This window comes from Recurvomyces mirabilis, assembly GCF_035927965.1.
Source record: "Recurvomyces mirabilis strain CCFEE 5264 chromosome Unknown scaffold_13, whole genome shotgun sequence".
In the NCBI taxonomy this organism is placed as follows: domain Eukaryota; kingdom Fungi; phylum Ascomycota; class Dothideomycetes; order Mycosphaerellales; family Teratosphaeriaceae; genus Recurvomyces; species Recurvomyces mirabilis.
In genome coordinates, this window is record NW_027041947.1 from 29,120 (window position 1) to 48,172 (window position 19,053).

General features: G+C 53.2%; 6 protein-coding genes across 6 annotated transcripts; 5 read left to right on the forward strand and 1 right to left on the reverse strand.

Annotated features, from left to right (window-relative positions):
• Nucleotides 1–713: 713 nt before the first annotated feature.
• On the forward strand, nucleotides 714–5,321 carry taf2 (Transcription initiation factor TFIID subunit 2; the record flags this gene model as incomplete). Its single annotated transcript, XM_064838022.1, has 2 exons — nucleotides 714–1,620; nucleotides 1,645–5,321. 2 exons carry the CDS (start codon nucleotides 714–716, stop codon nucleotides 5,319–5,321), a joined length of 4,584 nt encoding a protein of 1,527 aa, XP_064694107.1.
• A 1,373-nt stretch (nucleotides 5,322–6,694) lies between these two features.
• Nucleotides 6,695–8,011, reverse strand: uba3 (NEDD8 activating enzyme; the record flags this gene model as incomplete). Its single annotated transcript, XM_064838023.1, has 2 exons — nucleotides 6,695–7,726; nucleotides 7,748–8,011. The coding sequence occupies 2 exons, from the start codon at nucleotides 8,009–8,011 to the stop codon at nucleotides 6,695–6,697; spliced, it is 1,296 nt and encodes a 431-aa protein (XP_064694108.1).
• Nucleotides 8,012–8,248: 237 nt separating this feature from the next.
• On the forward strand, nucleotides 8,249–11,578 carry TEL2 (telomere binding protein; the record flags this gene model as incomplete). The annotated part of the gene is made up of 2 exons (XM_064838024.1): nucleotides 8,249–11,262; nucleotides 11,296–11,578. 2 exons carry the CDS (start codon nucleotides 8,249–8,251, stop codon nucleotides 11,576–11,578), a joined length of 3,297 nt encoding a protein of 1,098 aa, XP_064694109.1.
• A 761-nt stretch (nucleotides 11,579–12,339) lies between these two features.
• On the forward strand, nucleotides 12,340–13,277 carry LTS14_005327 (uncharacterized protein; the record flags this gene model as incomplete). The annotated part of the gene is made up of 2 exons (XM_064838025.1): nucleotides 12,340–12,892; nucleotides 12,916–13,277. 2 exons carry the CDS (start codon nucleotides 12,340–12,342, stop codon nucleotides 13,275–13,277), a joined length of 915 nt encoding a protein of 304 aa, XP_064694110.1.
• Nucleotides 13,278–14,118: 841 nt separating this feature from the next.
• Nucleotides 14,119–15,665, forward strand: GIT2 (glycerophosphoinositol permease; the record flags this gene model as incomplete). Its single annotated transcript, XM_064838026.1, has 2 exons — nucleotides 14,119–15,051; nucleotides 15,108–15,665. 2 exons carry the CDS (start codon nucleotides 14,119–14,121, stop codon nucleotides 15,663–15,665), a joined length of 1,491 nt encoding a protein of 496 aa, XP_064694111.1.
• Nucleotides 15,666–16,622: 957 nt separating this feature from the next.
• On the forward strand, nucleotides 16,623–17,970 carry LTS14_005329 (uncharacterized protein; the record flags this gene model as incomplete). Its single annotated transcript, XM_064838027.1, has 2 exons — nucleotides 16,623–16,777; nucleotides 16,830–17,970. 2 exons carry the CDS (start codon nucleotides 16,623–16,625, stop codon nucleotides 17,968–17,970), a joined length of 1,296 nt encoding a protein of 431 aa, XP_064694112.1.
• Nucleotides 17,971–19,053: the final 1,083 nt, after the last annotated feature.

Below are 19,053 nucleotides of genomic sequence, written 5' to 3' on the forward strand. Positions count from 1 at the left end.
TCGTGATCGCAACAAGGGAATGGCACAAGTGGAAATCCGAGCATGAGTAGCGGTGGAGGCATGCAAGACCCATGCCGAATCGGAAGTAGCAGCATAGGCTTCGAAGGCCATACAAAATTGGCGTATTGACAGCATCACGTCCATGGCTCATGGTACGGCTGTCCAAGGGTTGTACTCGCGCCTCTGGAGACATTGCAGGTTGCTCGTCATCCAAGTCTTGATTGGTGCGAGGCAGACTCGTATGTCAAGTATCGGGGACTATGACATGATTATGGTTTACATTCGGCGTGCCTCACCATCAATGGACAAGATGATGGTTGGCAGATGAGACATGGTTGGAGGATGTGGTTGTAAGTGAATAGTGATGAATGCGTGAGCGGAGGAAAGATTCGCCGTACACCGAGCCGAGTGGTTTGGCGTCACTGCAACTGGAGACACAGCTTCACTGCCTGTCGCATCATTAAGTTACTCACACTCACACCACTTCTTCTCCGCCAGCAATTACCGCAAAACATCTTCGACGACACCATATCACTTATCGGGCCCCTAGACTCTGGCTCCGACACAAAAGCTTCAGGCGCGACAACACTAGCATCACGCGACAACCTCCAAGAAAGTGCGCGTGCCATAGTGAAGGGCGCATGCAGGGACAGTGGAGTGGAGAGGGTGGTGAGGTGAGGGCGGTAGGGCAGTAGGAGTTGTTGCAAGGGAAGATGCCGGGTCTTGTGGAGGAAGTGGTGGCAGCGGCAATGGCCGCGCCGCCCGAGTACAGCGTGCTGAAGCAGCGGGTGGACGTGGACGTCGACTTTGCGACACAGACGTTGAGAGGCAGTACGGAGATTACGTTGCAACCGCTGCTGAAGGATCTGAAGCAGATACGGCTGCACTGCCGACAATGCAAGCCGACGTCTATCCAGGCTGGCGGCATCACGGCCAAGTACGAGTACGATGATCCCTACCGAAACCTGCGCATGCCCAGAGGCTCGACGATACACCAGCATCAGATGCTGAGGGAGAAGCTTGAGCGGTCACTACATCCGCAGCCTGAACCTGAGCTTGTGATACAGCTGCCACCGAAGCTGAAGATTCAGGAGCTACACATCGACCCCGTGACTACCATCCCGCAATTTACCGGTACGCCGAGCCTCCAGAAACAGGAGTCTGATGCAATGGCGATTGCGGCCGAGACTCCAACCATAGCCGCAGCGGCACAACAAGGCCCACAATTCGCGCCAATCAAGCTCTCCATCGAATTCGAGACTACCACTCTCCGAGATGGCGTTCGTTGGTTGGGCTGTCTAGAGGGCGACAAGCACTACCCGTACATGTACACTAAAGCTGAACGATGGCCTGGCAACACAAGTTGCATTTTCCCTTGTCTGGACGATAGGACATCGAGATGCAGCTGGGAACTATCAATCCGCTGTCCTCGTACGCTTGGTGATGCTTTCAGAACTTCAGCGGCAGATAAAGCAATTGATCCTGGACCAGCAAGCACAAACGGCGACATCGTGATGACAAATGGCGATCAGGCACAAGTCTCAGGCGAAGCACCGTTTGACTACCTCATAGATCTCGGTGATGAAGACGCCGCCCTCGAGCTGGCTGTGGTGTGCGTAGGTGAGCAAGTCGATGACTCAGTAGACTCTGAAGATGAGACACGACGGACCGTCTCCTTCACTCTTGCAGACCCGGTAGCGGCACGACATGTTGGTTTCGCAATTGGCCCGTTCGAACGCATCGACTTATCGAGCACTCGTGCTACTGAAGATGAAGAGCGGCTCGGGCAGAGCGCGATCAGAGTAGATGGCTACTGTCTCCCTCGTCGAGGTGAAGAAGTTCGCAACACTTGCTTTCCAATGACACGAGCCATGGACTACTTCGCTGTGAATTACGGATCATTTCCGTTCTCGGCCTATCAGATGCTATTTGTGGACGACCTCATCTACGATACTGTACCTGCGGCTGGCCTCTCTATCTGCAGCACACGCCTCCTCTTCCCAGAAACCATAATCGAGCCTATGGACCGCAATACCCGTGTACTGATACGCGCACTTGCAGATCAGTGGATGGGCGTGAGCGTGATTGCAAAGGAGCCTACTGACGCATGGGCGGTAGCTGGTGTGGCGGGGTACATGACGGATGCCTATGGCAAGATACTCTTCGGCAACAACGCCTACAGATGGCAGCAGAAGCTTGCTGCGGAAAGAGTCTACGAGCTGGATGCTGATCGACCATCAATCTACCACCATGGCCCACTGCTACACCTTGAGCAATCTGTCCGTGACTTTCTGGACCTCAAGTCCGCTCTGGTGCTGTTCATTCTTGATAGGCGGATTCTCAAGGCTAGTGGCCTTACTGGGGTCCAGCGTATCGTGAACCGCATCTTCATGAACGCCAAAAGTGGCTCGCTTGAGAATGGCGAGCTATCTACGGCGGAGTTCCAACGACAGTGTGAAAGGCTTGGTCACAACAAGCTGGAATCGTTCTTCAAACAGTGGGTTCAGGGTGCCGGCTGTCCCATTTTCGAAGTCAGTCAACGCTTTAACAAGAAGAAGCTGGTAGTCGAGATGACGATTTCGCAGCGACAACTAGATCGACAGACCAAGCCACTTTTCGCACCGAACAACTTCATGAGGGAGATCAAGGAGTACACTAGTGATGTCTGGGCTCCTGAGGTCCAGCCTGTCTTCACCGGACCAATGACTATACGTATCCACGAAGCAGATGGCACACCCTACGAGCACATAGTGGAGATCAAGGAGCAAGTTACGAAGCTGGAAATTCCGTACAATACCAAGTATAAGCGCTTGAAGCGATCACGGAGACAGAAAGATCGGGCGGCTGCGAGTGAAAATAATGCTGGTGAAGGTGGTGAAGACGCGCTTCTGTATTGCTTAGGCGACATCCTGGACTCGCCTGAACAGCAGGCAGACTGGCAACTCATGGACTGGACCACGGAAGATGAGGAGCGCATGGGTCAGGAGAGCTTCGAGTGGATACGCATGGATGCGGACTTTGAGTGGATTGGCAAGATTCATCTGACTATGCCGCTGTACATGTACGTCTCGCAACTTCAGCAGGATCGAGATCTGGTGGCCCAATACGAGTCGATGCGGTATCTGATCATGGCCAATCCCCATCATGTTTCGCTGAGCATTCTTGTGCGGACGCTAATGGACCGGCGGTACTTTCATGGGATACGCACGATGGCCGCGGATGGCATCGCAATACTTGCCGCTAATGCCAAGGCCGAGACAGAGATGGGCGGCAAGGTAAAGGCACTGGGTGGCTTCCACCTACAGAAAGCATTCGAGGAGATGTTCTGCTTTCCTGGTGAATCCATTCCGAGACCAAATGATTGGACTAACCGAGTGCAGTTCACTCTGCAATGTGCATTACCACGAGCCATGTCTAAGCTGCGCGACGTGGAAGGCAAAGTGCCCATGCCTATCCGCCAATTCTTCGTGGATAAGCTACGCTTCAACGACAACTCCGACAACCCTTTCTCAGACTGTCACTATATCACGACGCTCATGCATTGTCTAGCAGACTCACTCGTAATATCGCATCGCGAACCACAGCCAACTTACACCTTCAGCTTCGGCGGCGACGACGAGTCTAACGAGCCTGAGAACCCAGATGAGCCATTCGAGACCGAGGGTATAGATGCCATCGAGCGCTACAGGCGGATCGACGAGTACAATCCTACATACCATAATATCTACTCAATGACTGCGCTCGAATGCCTACAAAAGCTGGCGAAAGCTGGTATGGTGAAGGACAAGACGAGAGAAGTGCTGCAGTACACCCGGTCCGGCAACGCGGATCTGGTGCGGATAGCGGCTTTCAAGTCCTTGACTGAGATTGGGCTGACGAGGAAGATGGGCATGATGAAGTATCTGCTGAGATCTATTGCGGAGGAGCTTGCGCCATACGTTCGCAACAAACTCATGGGTGTGCTTGGCGAAGCTTTGGGTCATATTGCGCTTGGTGATCCCACGCCAGAACAACCTGCTACTGTTGCTGCGACTGGTGAAGCCGAGGGTCTAGTTCTTGAGCAGGAGGCCAGTAATGAAACGCGAGCCATTGAAGCGAATCGCAAAGCATCACCCGAAGGCGCCATAGCCGCGCTCAAAGTCACTTTAGGAGATGAAGAGGTCTTGAAGGAAGCACTATGGTATGCTGCGACCTCAACAGACATCTCTCTGGACGATATTGCCGGTCTCTGTGACATCGCTGCTCTGATGTTCGATCCTGTTGCCTCGAGCATCGTTACTCTACGCCTACCAAGACAATGGCATGTCGCGCGCCAGGATCGCAGCAATAAGGTCATGCGATTTAGGCAACATGGTCCTTACCGCATCGCTCCCCGTAAGCCGCTTGATCTGGAAGACTTGCAGCGGATGACTGAGCTGGGTTTATTGTACACAGGGCCAAAGGCCGTCGAAGCTGTGAAGCGTCGACAGAGCAGTGAGGAGGATATCCCGCTTGCCATGCGTAAGCAGCTGCAGCAATCTGTCATGGGCCCGCCTCCACCAGCTGTAATCGCCACTCCTACGCCGACTCCGACTACGGAGAAACCCATGCCGATCATCAAGCTGAAACTCGGTGGCGATAAGCGGAAAGCAAGTGTTGATCTGGGCTCGCAGCGCGCTGGTAGTCCCAAGGCGCCGAAGCTCACCCATGCTCAGAGCCCGCCGGCACGCAGGAGTCCGAGTGTAGCTAGTCAGAGAAGGAATAGTACTCCTGGCTCCAGTGCACTTGCCCGGTCTGTGAAACGGGACCCTCTCAAGCTGCGCTTCTGCTCCGCGGCGCAAGGAAAGCTACAAGATATCCTGTCTCGTCCACCGCAGCCTGCAGGGAAGCGGAAACTATCTGTTGCTCCGCGCGCGGATGCACGACAAGCCTCGAGATCAATCACGCCCACGCATCTCCCGGCTGCAGCAATATCGCCGAGCTTTGCTGCTGGACCGCCGTCGAGCTTGTTGCACAGCCCCTCGGGTAGTTTCAGCTTTCCATCGCCCAGCGGTATAGGCACAGTTCAACAGCCACAGTTGAATCTGGGTGGATTTAGGAGTTATGACCTAGTGCCTCCGGCTGCACAACCTGTGGCAACAGTCGAGAGCGCTGTGCCAACAGCTGCTAGTCCCACACCATCCTCTACTCTGACCACGGCAGCATCGATGTCTCCACCTGCGGAGAACGGTATGCCACCTCCTCCTCGGCCGAAGCTGAAGCTGAAGCTCGGTGGTCCACGTAAAAGCATGGATGCTGGAAGTGCTAGCGGCGCTGGTGGAGGAGCGAGCTCACCTCCTTAGAAAGATCGGCCCAAATCCTCTCCAGCTCCAACTCTATCAATCCCTGTTCCAGCCGACGCCACCACTTCCGCCCCAAACGGCGGACGCTACCAATGTACCTACGTTATTCCCTCCTCCGGCCATCGCTGCACCAGAACGTTTGAACGAAATGACAGCATCGCGCGCTATATAACACGCGAGCACTCCGCGAACAGGGCGTTCGTATGCTCCCAATGCAACGGCGAGAGCCGGCATAGAACCGAGTCCGCACTCGCCGATCATATAACAAGACATCACGGTGGCATCGCGATGGTGGGAATGAAGCAGTGCTCTCATTGCGACAGCGAGACTTGGTACAAGCCCAGTAGCCTAAATCAGCATATGCGACAAAAGCATAAGCTTTACTTGGGCCGAGGGAGGCATAATAATGATGAGGGTCGCGCGGAAGGTAAGAGCTATGGTGAGACTGGTGGTGCAGCTGAGGCAGACGGCGGCGATTATTCTTAATATCACTATCTTTTGGTTCCCGTTGCGGTTTCGCGACGTCGTTCTTACTAGCGTTGGCGCCGGATGGGAAAGTGGTCGTGAGACTTTTTGGGTTTGCTTGTTGTATTGCTACAGACAGGGACGAGATTATGTACAAAAACATCACCGTAGCTTGGTACTCGCCACGTCAATCCATATATATCTCTCGCCCTTGCCTCTCTCAACTTCCGCAACATCCGAACCCAATCAAGATCATCACCACGCTCGCGCTCAACCTCCTTCTTTCCGCCCTGATCGCAAGCGTCGCTGCCCGCAGCTTCCAAACCCGCAACGATTGTCCCAGCCAAGAAGTCTGCTGCTCCAAGCCTAAAGCGTATATCCGCATATCAACCCTAATGTACGCTGTTTATAATGTGAAAAGACGTAGCAATCACGGCACATAGTCACAACAAGGCAGCATATCGAGTGCTATATACGCGGTAGTGCATGCTGCTGGAATCACCTGCCAGGATGGACTCGTATACCAGCTGTGGAGAGTAGCTGTGATCTGTGAACTGCGCTGTGGAGAAGTCACGGCAGGCTCGTGGGAGAGACTCTTGTGGTCGAGTTGTAGGCGGTGGAGAAGGAAGGGCAAACAGTGCACACTTGCTTGTCTGTTTAGAATTGTTGACTCTTAGGTACAGTCGCTTGGTTGCTTTGGACTGTCAAGTCTTGGGTGCTGTGGTACATGATGAAATTTAGGCTGTTTGCATCTGCCATGCAACATGTAAGTAGCACTAACACAATGGGCTTAAAAACAGAACCTTGGATTCCAGCCATCTCGAACGCCGGTCGCTATGCAATCATTCTATTCATACCATCGTCTCTCGTCAACACTATCGTTGAGACGGCCATTTTCACCACCTTGTCTATGCGTATCTCGCAATGAAACGAAAATTGATTTCAAACGCCGGATCGCTGACCGCGAATTCCTCCCCATCCGCAAGCATCTCACTAATCTTCCGCTTCAAATTCGGCCTCGTAGACTCCTCTAGACTGGCTGGACTCGAATAATACAAAGTCTTCTCCTCAGTCCTCAAATTCGGCTTCTTGAGTTGTGCTTCCGGTCGCTCCGCCAACCCTTCGACGAGCTCACCGAGAGTCGATTCGGGATTGACGAACAAGTCTTTGGGTAAGTTTCCACACACAGGGCAGTCGTCCTTTTTCTGGTGTTCGAAGGTATAGGTGTAGATTGAGGCGTCGCCAGTGTAGAGCATGTAGTTGTTCTCGCCTGGAGTTCCGAGAAAAGAGGCTGCCGAGGTCACGATCTTGAATGCCTCATTGCAGCAGCTTGCCGCGACAATGGCGTTTGTGGAGGCGATAGCAGGGATGATGTTCTTCACAACGCCTTGAGTCATGCTATACGTCACGCCCTCGATCTTGAATTCTTTGGCGCGTCCGAGAGCTTTCTGATACAGCCAGGTGATGTGTTCCGGGTCGTCGGTGTCAAGGACGAGATCTTTGCGCTCCTCTTCCCACTTGATGATATGTGCCCATTCGATACAATGTTGTGGTTGTCTGGGGATAGTGGCGAGGGTGCAGAGTGGCACCGCAGCACGAGGGGCGTGCATATCCAGCTGGCACTCGATACAAGAAGTCATGGTTGGGAAGATGACACGTGATTGGCCTTTGAAGCCCTCCGTACCGCCATCGATGAGAGGTTTGAGAGAGTCCGGGTTCTCCATGTCCACCATTCCAACCAGGGTGGCGTTGATCCAGCGACGGGCTTCTATGCTGTCGAGACCGCAGATGACGAGGTTGAATTGCATGTAGTAGTCCTCATCCTTATCCTGGATCTTGCCTGCGTATGGAGTGATGACACACCCAGGACATCTCTTCATCACGAACTCAGCGGCCACACTTGCCTTGGCCTTGCCGACATCCTTCTCACGGAATAAGAACTGGCGATTGAGATTGCTTACGTCAATGGTGTCCATGTCTATGACATCAATGTGCTTGAAGCCCGACAAGGCGAGGTTCTTGAGGATCTCGCAGCCCAGCCCTCCAGCTCCGATGACAAGAATGCGTGATTGCTCGATGTTGCCTATAGGCACGCTGCCGGGGGCGAAGTCGTCCTCGTCTGTATATGCGCCGGGCCGAGAGAGGAGGGTGTCCATGTGCTTCCATCTTGCCCGTGATCCTGTGGCAGTGCCGTTCACTGGCTGCGCAGCTACTTCAGCTGCCATGTTTGCGGTAGTGACAGACTGTGCGATGGTCTGTACTTGACTCATATTCAAACAGCTGCACACGGAGCTTGACCCTATCGATTAGGCGTCATTCTAGGGCTCGGCCCGACGAAGCGAAACACATTGGCACGTGATGCGCTTTTCTGTTAGGGCATCTACATCTTGTCACTGTGACCCTGGTAGCAGACCGAATCAAGTAATTGACGCTGACTTAGAAGCGATGTGCCCTAGTAGAGGATGGCGGATCTCTTCACGGCTGTCAGAAGTCGACCCTTGAAGACGACTACAACATCAGATGATGAACCTGGATTGACAGCAGTCAGGACATCCAACCTACACCAGGAGACCACTCTTCCCTCAGCAGCTGGATTTCCTAAAGACTCGTCTGATGTGACTCTTCCCAGAAGCAAAGATGCTCTCTTCCAGATCAGATCTCCCGAGGATATATTGCTCCTCTTTCGATCAGAGCCAGATACCTCTCACCTGCTTGCCACGCTGAGCAAGCTCTCCGAGCCAGGCAGCGTTGGCGACTTCAACTTCTTCGACACTGGTCCTTTACAAACGCGGATAACAAGCTCACTCGTCAACGATATCCTGCCAAATTTCTGGCCCACACTGAAAGCCGAGGAACAACTACTTCTAGCGGCAACCCTACGGAGCTTGACTGGCATCAACGCCGTCCTTGCGAAGCTTAAACAAACCTCACCATCGGGACGAGACCGCATTTCAGACAATGGCCAGCAAGTCACAGTACTCATAGACTGCCTCACTCTCATCCTATCTGGGAACGACACTGCCCTGCGGCTTTCTCATCATGCTGATAATGACCAGACAGAGCTTACTACCAAGCAACACCTCATGGCCCGGGAACTCGCTACCTTACTTGGTTCAGGCAAGATCGTCTCCATTGTTGCACAAGCAACTGACACAGTCAAGCTTGATCATGGAATGCCAACCTGGCTCGCAAAAGGAACGGATTTTGCAGCTTGGCTTGGCCGCAACATAGCAACCATCTATCAATCGCTCGATGGAGAGATCGATGAAGTGGCAATGCGGGCATATGGTGCACAAGTCCTGACCAAAGCCTTGAATATTGGCTACCCGAATGCGCTGCTTTGGGCAATGATACCACTCTTGATCGACGACGATGCGCAGATGTTGGGCTATATGCTACATAGTCTTCCCATGCATGCCAAGAAGCAGCTTCTAGAACAGCTACTGCGATGGCTATCTAGTCTGACATCATCTTCCGGCATTGATGTTGAGAAGGACCTCGAAAACGTTCCGTCAGTCATGCCCTCAATATTCGGGTTCCTCAACGCCGTCGTATCAGACGACTCCGCCGTCCAAAGGCATCTTCAAATCTTTCTCGCCGACCCGATCCTCAGCTCATCACTCACCTACCCTATCCGGCAAGCCGCAACATCAGCCCTAGCAACCATAGCCCCAGATTCATTACAAGATCTCCTCGAAAAGCTCATGGCGACTTTCTCAGCCCGCCTCTTCATCGATCACGCCCCTGTGCTTCAGCAGGAAAGTATAGCACAAACACTATTACTGACTGCCGGCTACTTGCATCGACACAATCCAATGGCCGTGTTAGTGATTGCCAGGTCGTCAAGTCATATGCAAGGAACCAGCAATCGACTCGATGCGTCAGGTCATCGAGCAAGATGGCTTGGGATGGTGGTCGCTATGGCGGTGTCATCTCTCATTGATAAGGGGGGAAGCAAGATGAATTTTGGGACCGACGAGGTACAAACTGAGGAAGCGGAGTGGTACATGGGCTTAGTCACAGCGAAAGGAGACATCGGTGATCTTGCCAGGTTCAGAGATATGCTGCTAAAGACCGTATCTCAGTCGACAAATACTCACAGCAAGCCTGCCAAGAAACAGGCGATGTCCTCCAGTATCAATGGAATAGCAGTCTTCGGCCCAGCGCGACCTCCACGACCAGCACAGACAGAGGTGATCGGAGAGAAGATCACAGAACTGGTAGAAGAGGACTCCGACGAAGATGATGAGGACTTAAAACCCTACGCCAAACCGGACAGCGACGCAGAAGACAGTGATGAGGATGCTACCCTCGTTAACCGCAACAAAGCAAGACCTCCGGTCTACATTCGCCATCTCATGGCCATGCTCCGCGACGACGAAAGCCACGATCGCTTCCAGCTGGGCATGCAGCATGCCGCACGCCTGATCCGCCGCAAAGCAAACTTTGGCAAAGAAGTCAAAGACCATGCCGAGGAGCTGTTGGGCATCCTCTGCAACCTCCAAGATCCCTTCTTCACACCCGACTTCGACGAGCTGAAGTTACAAGCCATGATAGCCGCGCTACTGAGCGACGTAGAGCATATTGGTCCCTGGCTAAGCCGGCAAGCCTTTGTCGAAGGCTATTCGATTGCTGAACGCTGTATCATACTCAGCGCGCTCGGTCTCGGGGGTCGAGAACTAGCAGGTTTCAAGAACGAAGACGAGCTCAACCCGACGATCTCGGGGACTGACTTTGCGAGCACGCGTTTGCCCGCTCGTTTGCATGCCACGTACACGGCCGAGCACAGTACTAGTACTAAGCTGATCGATACAGCCAGCAGGAAGATTGAGGATCAACTGATGCAACCTTTGGCATTGAAGGCTGCAGATGTGACTACAGCCCATCTCAATGCTGTCAAAGTCCGCACCTTCTCCTCTCGGATGGAAGTCGAGCGAACAAAACGCAAAGCACCCGCCAATCAGCTCGCCAAAGTCTTCGGTCCAGCATTCTTTGTCCCCTTGCTCAACCTGTATCAGCAAGAATTGGCTGCGTACGGATCACGTAGCGTCTTCTCATCCACGCAGATCGTGTTGACGACCTTCTTGCGAACACTAGCATTACTTCTCCACGCCAGCGGTCCAGCAACAATGGCACTACCGCAGATCACAACGGATTTCTGGGATCTACTTCTCAGCCTCCGCGTCCAGACCATCACGATCTTGCCGGTCCTTGAAGCCGTGCTGTTCGCTCTCCTGACATTACTGGAAGTGAACACGGACAAGAGGCGTCTGGCGCAAGAGGAAGCCAAGAAAATGATAGAGACCCAGACCTGGGTTGAGATGGTTTTCGAGCGAACGGGTGGAGGCGATGGGGCGATGGTTGGCGGTGGTGGCGAGGAGGAAGCGAAAGTACGAAGCCTGGCGGCGGGGGTGCTGATAAAGCTCAGGGAGGTCGTGGAGGAGTATCAGAAGGAGTTATTTGGGAGGGTGATCGAGTGAGATACTGTCTATGGATACCCCATATACAGCTTTCTCTATCTGACGGCCCGGCTGGTGGAACCGATGCCCATCGGTCTGCCACTGGTCGGCAACCTGCCGGTCTATGTCTGGAGGGGTTCAACATTATGCAGTCGATGCAAGGACCTCGTGCTGCGACACCTCACCTTCACTGTGTCAACGGCACCACCCTGGTCCTGTGAGACATTCGTCGAGGTCGAGGTCGGCTGCCAATCATTCGACCCATCTCGCAATGCAGGATTATGCAACGCACCGGATGCAGAGCAGAAAGTCGAAGAAGCGGAACGTCAATGAAAGCAGTCTCAGCCTCATATGTATGATCAGTCCATTGGACTCTCACTCATCAACGCATCTCTCGTTGCATGCCCGAGTGCATGTTCTTGCCTCCGTTGCGTGAGCTATCGGATACAGCTTCATATGCAACAGGCTTGCGTACGCATATGCAGTGCTAAACTATCTCCACTTCGCAGCAAACAATACCATAGGTCATCATCTTAGCAGGCCGCTCACAAAATCTATAGTCAGAAAGGTGTTCAGCTACTACGCAGTCAGCGGTCGGCATTACTGGCGGGCTAGATTGGCGGGCTAGATTGGCGAGATCCTTCACTCGGCATAATCATTGGCTTACGATGGTACCGCAGGCTCAAGGGACAACATTGTTGTCCTTGCCCAACGATCTACTACTTGAGATCGCTAGCCATCTGCGGATCGATGACTTGCTTATGCTACGACGAGCAGCCAAAATCGTTCGCGGTGTGCTAGATGGGCATATGGGATCGCTCGCAACGAGAGTAGCGCGGAAAACATTCTCGGAGAAGCTATGCATGTCAGTATCCTATGCAACAGGCGTGAGTACTCCGTGCAAGTCATATCAAGTCCACGAAAGCTGAACAAGACAACAAGCCGCTGACCTAGAGTGGCTCTGCGACTTACGACATCATCAGCTAGCTGCAGTCGTGGCTGAGCGTTATAGTCGTAGCAAGATAGCAGCCGACGACCCACTTGGAGATAGGGTACGCGATAAGATCTACCTTGGTTGGAAAGCAATCCATAAAATGTCCATCATTGCTCGCCAAGCACGGGTCGACGAGCCGTCCTTCATGCCAGACAAGATCGAACGTCATCAGCCGGACGGATTAGGAGTGAAGCAACACGAGACACTGTGTACTCTACAGCCGGGCAAATTGTGGGCGAATGCCGTGTCGCTGGAGATGGCGATAGCTCAGAGTTGGCACCACCACATCTCTCCACTAGGCCTTGCAGAGCTACGAGGGTTTCAACTCCTTGTGAAGTTGATCGTATCCGTGGTACTGAACGAGTACGCTCATAACGCGGAGGACAATCACGACAAGTGGGAATCGCCACTTCGCCAAAGTACATTCTCGATGGTGAGGTGGGCGCTCTGGTCACTGTTTGAAGCAGGGCCAGATGTTTCCTGGCGAGCATGGCTGGAGGGTCCAACTACTACAGGATCCAGAACATATCTCTCGGATTGGCTGCACGAACGATGGAACGACACTAATCCGAGGATCGCCTTTGCTCAAGACGAATTGATTCGCCTTGTTCTAGAAATCTGCATCAACGCCTGCATAGTCGCGCCTATAGGTCGTTGGTCGACCATTACTTCCCAGATAGAACAAATTACACTCACCCACGAGAGGACAAACGTAGAGTGTCCAACCTGCTGGACGACTTGTCCTTGACCATGGAACCCATTGCAGCACTCCGACAAGAGGAAAGGGCTCGAGACTGCTTCAATCGGTATAACCTGATATACCAGGATGTGCCATATCATCAATACCTCCGGCTCGACGAACGTCTGGGTCTGAAGAGTGTTCCGCCTCGCAAGATGATACGCTGTTTCTTTGGCGGACGCCATGCGGGTTTCATAGTGCCAGCCCAGGAGGAGATTAATATTCTGCGCGTTAAGAACGACTCTGAGGATCAAATGCTGGAAGACATCCGGCATGGCCTCGTGGTGCTGCCCGCATGATCTCGAATACTCAAGCAAGAAAGAGCATTGCTGGAGGTCGGCAACATGCAATCTGCTTAGTGGTACTCGAACAATCCGATGTTTCATGGTCCTCATACTCTGGGCTCCCCTCATGGTCTCGGTGTGTTCAAAAACATGCTGAGAACAGATCGACCTCTCGAGATGGACACAGAGCGGCATTCGAAGGCCTCAAGATGCGTGGCGGCTAGCGCAGACATAACCCAGCAAGTAGATAGCTACCTCTCGTGCACAGCGGGTGTTACGATATAGAACAGTCGTTATCGCTGTTGATCCTTGAGCAGCCTATCTTGTGTCTGCACATCCTCTGCCCTGCATCGTTCGGCTGTCACGTGCGCACCTGTATAAAAGCAGCCGTTTACACATGTTGGAGGATCTCTTCATGACGCACCACCCTAATCGGCTATCGCGGCCACATATCCGGAAAGCGGCAAGTCCAAAAAGTCGAATGGTCGCATACGCGTCCTCCATTAAGATTGACCATAACTTTCTGCGCCACGCCTCTTCGCCATATATGATCAGCACTCTGAAAACTCTTCCTCCACGTGCTGCAGCAAGTCAATGGCAGAGGTGCGATACCATAAAGTCAATGCGATTGATCTTGGGCTAGACCCATGCTCGCGCCAAGCTACATTGATAAAGCTTGGCCTGAGCTTAGCTTGGATACGATGCAGATCGCCGTTCAAACACTGATAAAGGTCGCGTGCGTCCATCGGGAGGCCTTTCGTTGTCTTGAGTACACTTTGATCTACAGCAGCGGTTTGGTATCGTCGAACCTCACAGTTTGGGCGAATTCTTGTTTCTACTCGACTCTGGACACATCATGAACGACACACTCGATCCCAAAGCTCCGCGCGATCTCGAGCAATCACCAAGTTCCCATGACTTGGACGTATCTGTCGCCAACCCAGATAAGACACGCTGGCAACAACTCTCCCCTGTCGTCGCCTGTGGCGCTGGACTCTTTTCTGATGGCTATTTACAAGCGGTAATCGGCCCGGTCAACACCATCCTCTCGACTATCTACCCAGTGCAATACGCAGGAAGTTCAGCAGCACAGAACGTGTCCTCGATCGCTTTCGCGGGAACAGTCGTCGGACAGCTCTTCTTCGGCTATACCAGCGATCACTACTCGAGAAAGTGGAGTTTACTGGTTTCGACGGTCATTCTTTTCGTCTTCGCAGCGCTGGGTGCTGGTAGTTATGGTGCAGGCGGGAGTATCAGCGGACTCTTCGCCGCGCTTACAGCCTATCGATTCCTACTTGGCATCGGCATCGGCGGCGAGTACCCTGCTGGATCCGTGGGATGCGCAGAAGCCTCTGGTGAGCTTAAGGCTGGAACGAGGAATCGCTGGTTCTGCCTCTTCACCAATACCCAGATCGACTTTGGCTTCGTGATGGGGACACTGATTCCGATGATCATCACAGCCGCGCGACCAAACGATCTCGGCCTCGTCTGGCGACTCTCACTAGGTCTTGGAGTCATTCCACCGCTTTCGCTCTTCTGGATCCGTATGAAGCTGAAGGAGCCAGAGTCCGTCAAAAAGTCTGCTTTCCGTCGTGGCAAGACACCGTACTGGCTGGCTGCCAAATTCTATGGACCTCGTCTTCTACTAGTCATGGCCGTCTGGTTCATATACGACTTTCTAACGTACCCTTTCTCGATATATAGCAGTAAGTTCATTGCGGTCATACAGCCAAACGCGGCCTTGTGGCAGACCTTCGGCTGGTCATGCTTGGTGAACTTCTTTTACCTGGTGAGCTTTCTCGTGAACATGTTATCATGATGTCAGTAACTGACACTCACACGCAGCCCGGTGCTATCCTCGGTTCGTTCACATCAGACTGGCTTGGACCACGTCGCGCCCTCATGATTTTCGTCGCTGCTCAAGGTATCTTGGGCTTCATCATGGCCGGCTGCTACGAATATCTTGGGACAGCAAAGAACATTGCCGCTTTCGTCGTCGTGTACGGCATCTTCTTAGCACTTGGTGAGATGGGTCCAGGAGACAACATCGGGCTCGTGGCGTCGAAGACATGTGCCACTGGTGTTCGTGGGCAATACTACGCCATTGCCGCGGCGACTGGCAAGATCGGCGCCTTCATTGGCAACTATATCTTCCCGTACATCGAAGCGGCGGGAGGAGGAAGCAAAACCGTCCGCGGTGGTCAGTATCCGTTCTATGTTGCTAGCGCGCTGTGCTTCGTGTCCGCTTTCCTGGTGTACTGGCTGCCACAGATTAATCAAGATACAATTGAGGTAGAGGATTTGAGGTTCAAGGACTATCTGGTCAGCCATGGCTACGATATCACAGGGATGGGGTCGGATATCAGGGTGCTTCCAAGGGAGGAATCGAAGTTTGAACAGTAGATGGATGACAACCTCGTGAGGAGTAGATAGTGATGGTCTTACCCGCTTCCTTAAAACTAACACCTGGGGGTTGCCTCGAATGCATCGTCGTTACCATCAATGCGGGTGCCGTCTCGAGTAAATCATTGTATCTGGTACAAGCACTCTCGTTTATCTCGCAGATCGTTTAGGATGTACAGTGGTACGAATCCCCGCATGTGGCGTCAAGAGTCGTCCCGAATCGTGCTGTATTCTTGTAGACCATCTAAGCAGAATATTGGCAACTCTCGTTAAGTCGAGTCCACAGATAAGCGGCGGGCACATTGAAAATCCGGTACTGGCGGCATGGCAGTAACATGTAGTAAGCGTTGTTTGCTTCCAAATCGCATGAAGGTTGCACGGTTGCAAGATCCATGACATCGAAGAACCTGCAGATCATTCCCAAGCTGAGCATGGGCCGCGGAGAGCCCAGCTTCCGCCCATCAGTAGTGACCAACAATACCCGAGTCGTCCCTCTGTTCATCGTGTGCCTTGTCGTCGTCATCTTCTCACAACACTAACGAAAACACTCTCGCGACTATTACTGGTGCTGGTCAGATTGCGCGGCACGGAAGACACGGGTCAGCAAGGTGGAAGTGGATGTGAAAGTGCGATAGCGAGCGAAAGTGTATATGATATATCCGGCTACCGATTCCGCACTAGTTGCCACATCAAGCCGCTCCAGTCTCCGCGACGGCGAGACATTAGCATCGACGATTGCATAGCCTTACGACCTGGACTTCACGTTCTTACCATACTACTATCGCATGGTGGCGACTGGATCCGCCACTCTACATTCAGCACCACGAGCACGATAGTTGTGCAGCACCGCCCGTCAGTGAATACGGGGCTGTGACTTGAGTGTCGGCACCCCAAGGAACACCAGGTTCTCTCCATTGGTTACCGCATTGGATGTCGGTAGCTACTGGTTTCATCAGCATGGCTGCATCTTCTACTTCGTCCGCGACACCCACGGCTACACCTTCGAATAACTCGAACAACCTTCCTCCAGGAGGAGGGAATGGTGGGCCGACAAGCTCGCCTCTGCTGTTCTTCGTGGCTCTTGGATTTGGTGTCGTGTTTACGAATCTATGGTACACTTACAGAATGTTAACGTAGCAATACGCCTTGCTAACGATGCTACAGGATCATCGTAGGAGTTAAGTACTGCTTCCGATACAATCAGCGCAACCGACGAGCACAAGCATTCAATGAAAATGGCGATCCGATTGACCTTGCGACCATGCCTAGGCCGCACAGAAGAAGAAGAGAGAAGAAGCTCATGTCCATGGAGGAGGTGAACGAACGCTTCCCGCTTACGAAGTACAAGACATTTTGCGCATCACGAGAGGCCGAAGGATTACCGGCTGCTGGAGGTGTGACCGCACCACCTAGTCGTGCAGCAAGTCTGAGAGATGTGGAAGGTGCGATTGCAGCAAAAGAGGTCAGAGCATCCGGGGATACTGCACGGCCTGCGACGGCTCTAAGCATTGCGCAACACGATCATGCCGAAGCCGCGACAACGGCAGGCGCTGAGCGGCCTTCTATGCAAGCCGGTGCCGACGACAAGAGCGCACCAGCACCTCCGCTTGAAAAGGCCGCCTTGATGCGTAGTGAGACCGCAGATACCGAAGAAACGGCACGACGAAATGGCTCAGCTGGTACAGCCGCCGAAGAAGACATGGACGAAGACGATCCCATCCGCACCGCCGCACCACCAGAAATGCTCGCTGTACCAGGTGACGCCTGCGCCATCTGCCTCGACACCCTCGAAGACGACGACGATGTTCGCGGTCTGACCTGCGGCCATGCCTTCCACGGCGCCTGCGTAGACCCCTGGCTCACCTCACGCCGTGCCTGCTGTCCGCTATGCAAAGCAGATTACTTCGTCGCAAAACCTCGTGCCGACGGCGGAGCTGGTGACGATCTGCTCTCCTCAGCCGGCAACCGAAGACCAGTCCGCGGAGTCGGTATGCCCACCGCACCTGCGCCAACATGGATAGGGGGGCGAGCTGGTACGCTCTTTCGCCCTAGGACGATTTTCACCGGACCGCGTTTCTTCCTCAACGACGAGATGGAGGGCGAAGATGCGGCACGACAGGCTGCGTTGGCTGAACAGCAAGCACAGATTAGGCACGAGAGGTGGCGAACGCCTGCTATGAGGATGTTTGGGCTGTTTAGGCGGCCTGCTGCTCCACCACCGGCGACTACGAATCCTCACGGGTCTGTGGAAGAGACGGGTGTAACACCTGCTGCTCTTGAGGCCGGCGTTAGGACTGTACGGTAGTGCCGCTTTCCCAGTAACTTCTTCTTGAAGACGCTCTTCTAACCACCTTTCTACGATTTACGACCATACCAGTTTGATGGAGCGTTCTAGCGCTCTTCACTCAAACCACACCCTCTCTGCGACTGAGACTGGAAGCTTGGCTTTGCGCTTGCACTTGCTTATGGGGCAGGGAATTCGGCGTTGGGTTGGACACATGTGCTGGACAGTGCGAGGAGCGATCAGAGCGCTTCGCATTCGTATGCGGCGCTGTGGGAATGGAGATATGTATGTATGTGAAAGCTGTATCTATGACTGTTCGGTGATGTGTCTGCAATCCTTTGCTTGTCCGAAATCTGCGCCTTTGGTAGTATGGGCTTTCATCAGGTCTTTGGGCACTTTACACAACAGGTTGTGCTTGTGCCAAGTCTACATCCTCATCGACTTCACCAACTCCGCCACCTCGTACATTGTCATCACGACAGCCTGAGCAGTCAGCATGATAAATTCCATACTAAATGCCTGTACATCCATCCGACCAGCAACCCCGTCCTACCTATCGCATGCCACCGACTCCTCTGAACAAACGCCTCACCAAAGATCACAGGTGAGTACGTAGCAATCGCCTCATCCTGCTGGGTCTGCCACCTTCATGCCACTCAAATCGTCGCCATGTTATTGTGAGTGGATGCACCCTTTGGGACGCCAGCGTGAGTCTAAGTTGCCAAGCTGCTATAAGGCTTGGATTCCGTATGAAGCCGATTAGGCAGAGATGTTGTCCAGCCAGAAGTCAAATAATACTGGCCTTATGGGCGCGGCTGGTTAGCAAACACATTGGATGATGTCGTCGAGCTTCTGTAGACCATAGTCCACGGGGTCTATTGTCGAAACTCTCGGTGGACCACCGCCCTGTCGATGGGGTCCGCAATGAAAGGACGAAGTCTGTAATCTGAGCCGCGGAGTACTCGGGCATTGTGAGTATTGGGTAGATGAGAAGTTGCTGAGGTATATTCCATATGTAGAAAAATTATGTCGACCTACAGGTGGGTATGCCATATGCCAGACATCTATGTTCTGCGCGGAAAGCACACGTCCTCGCTAGATAAT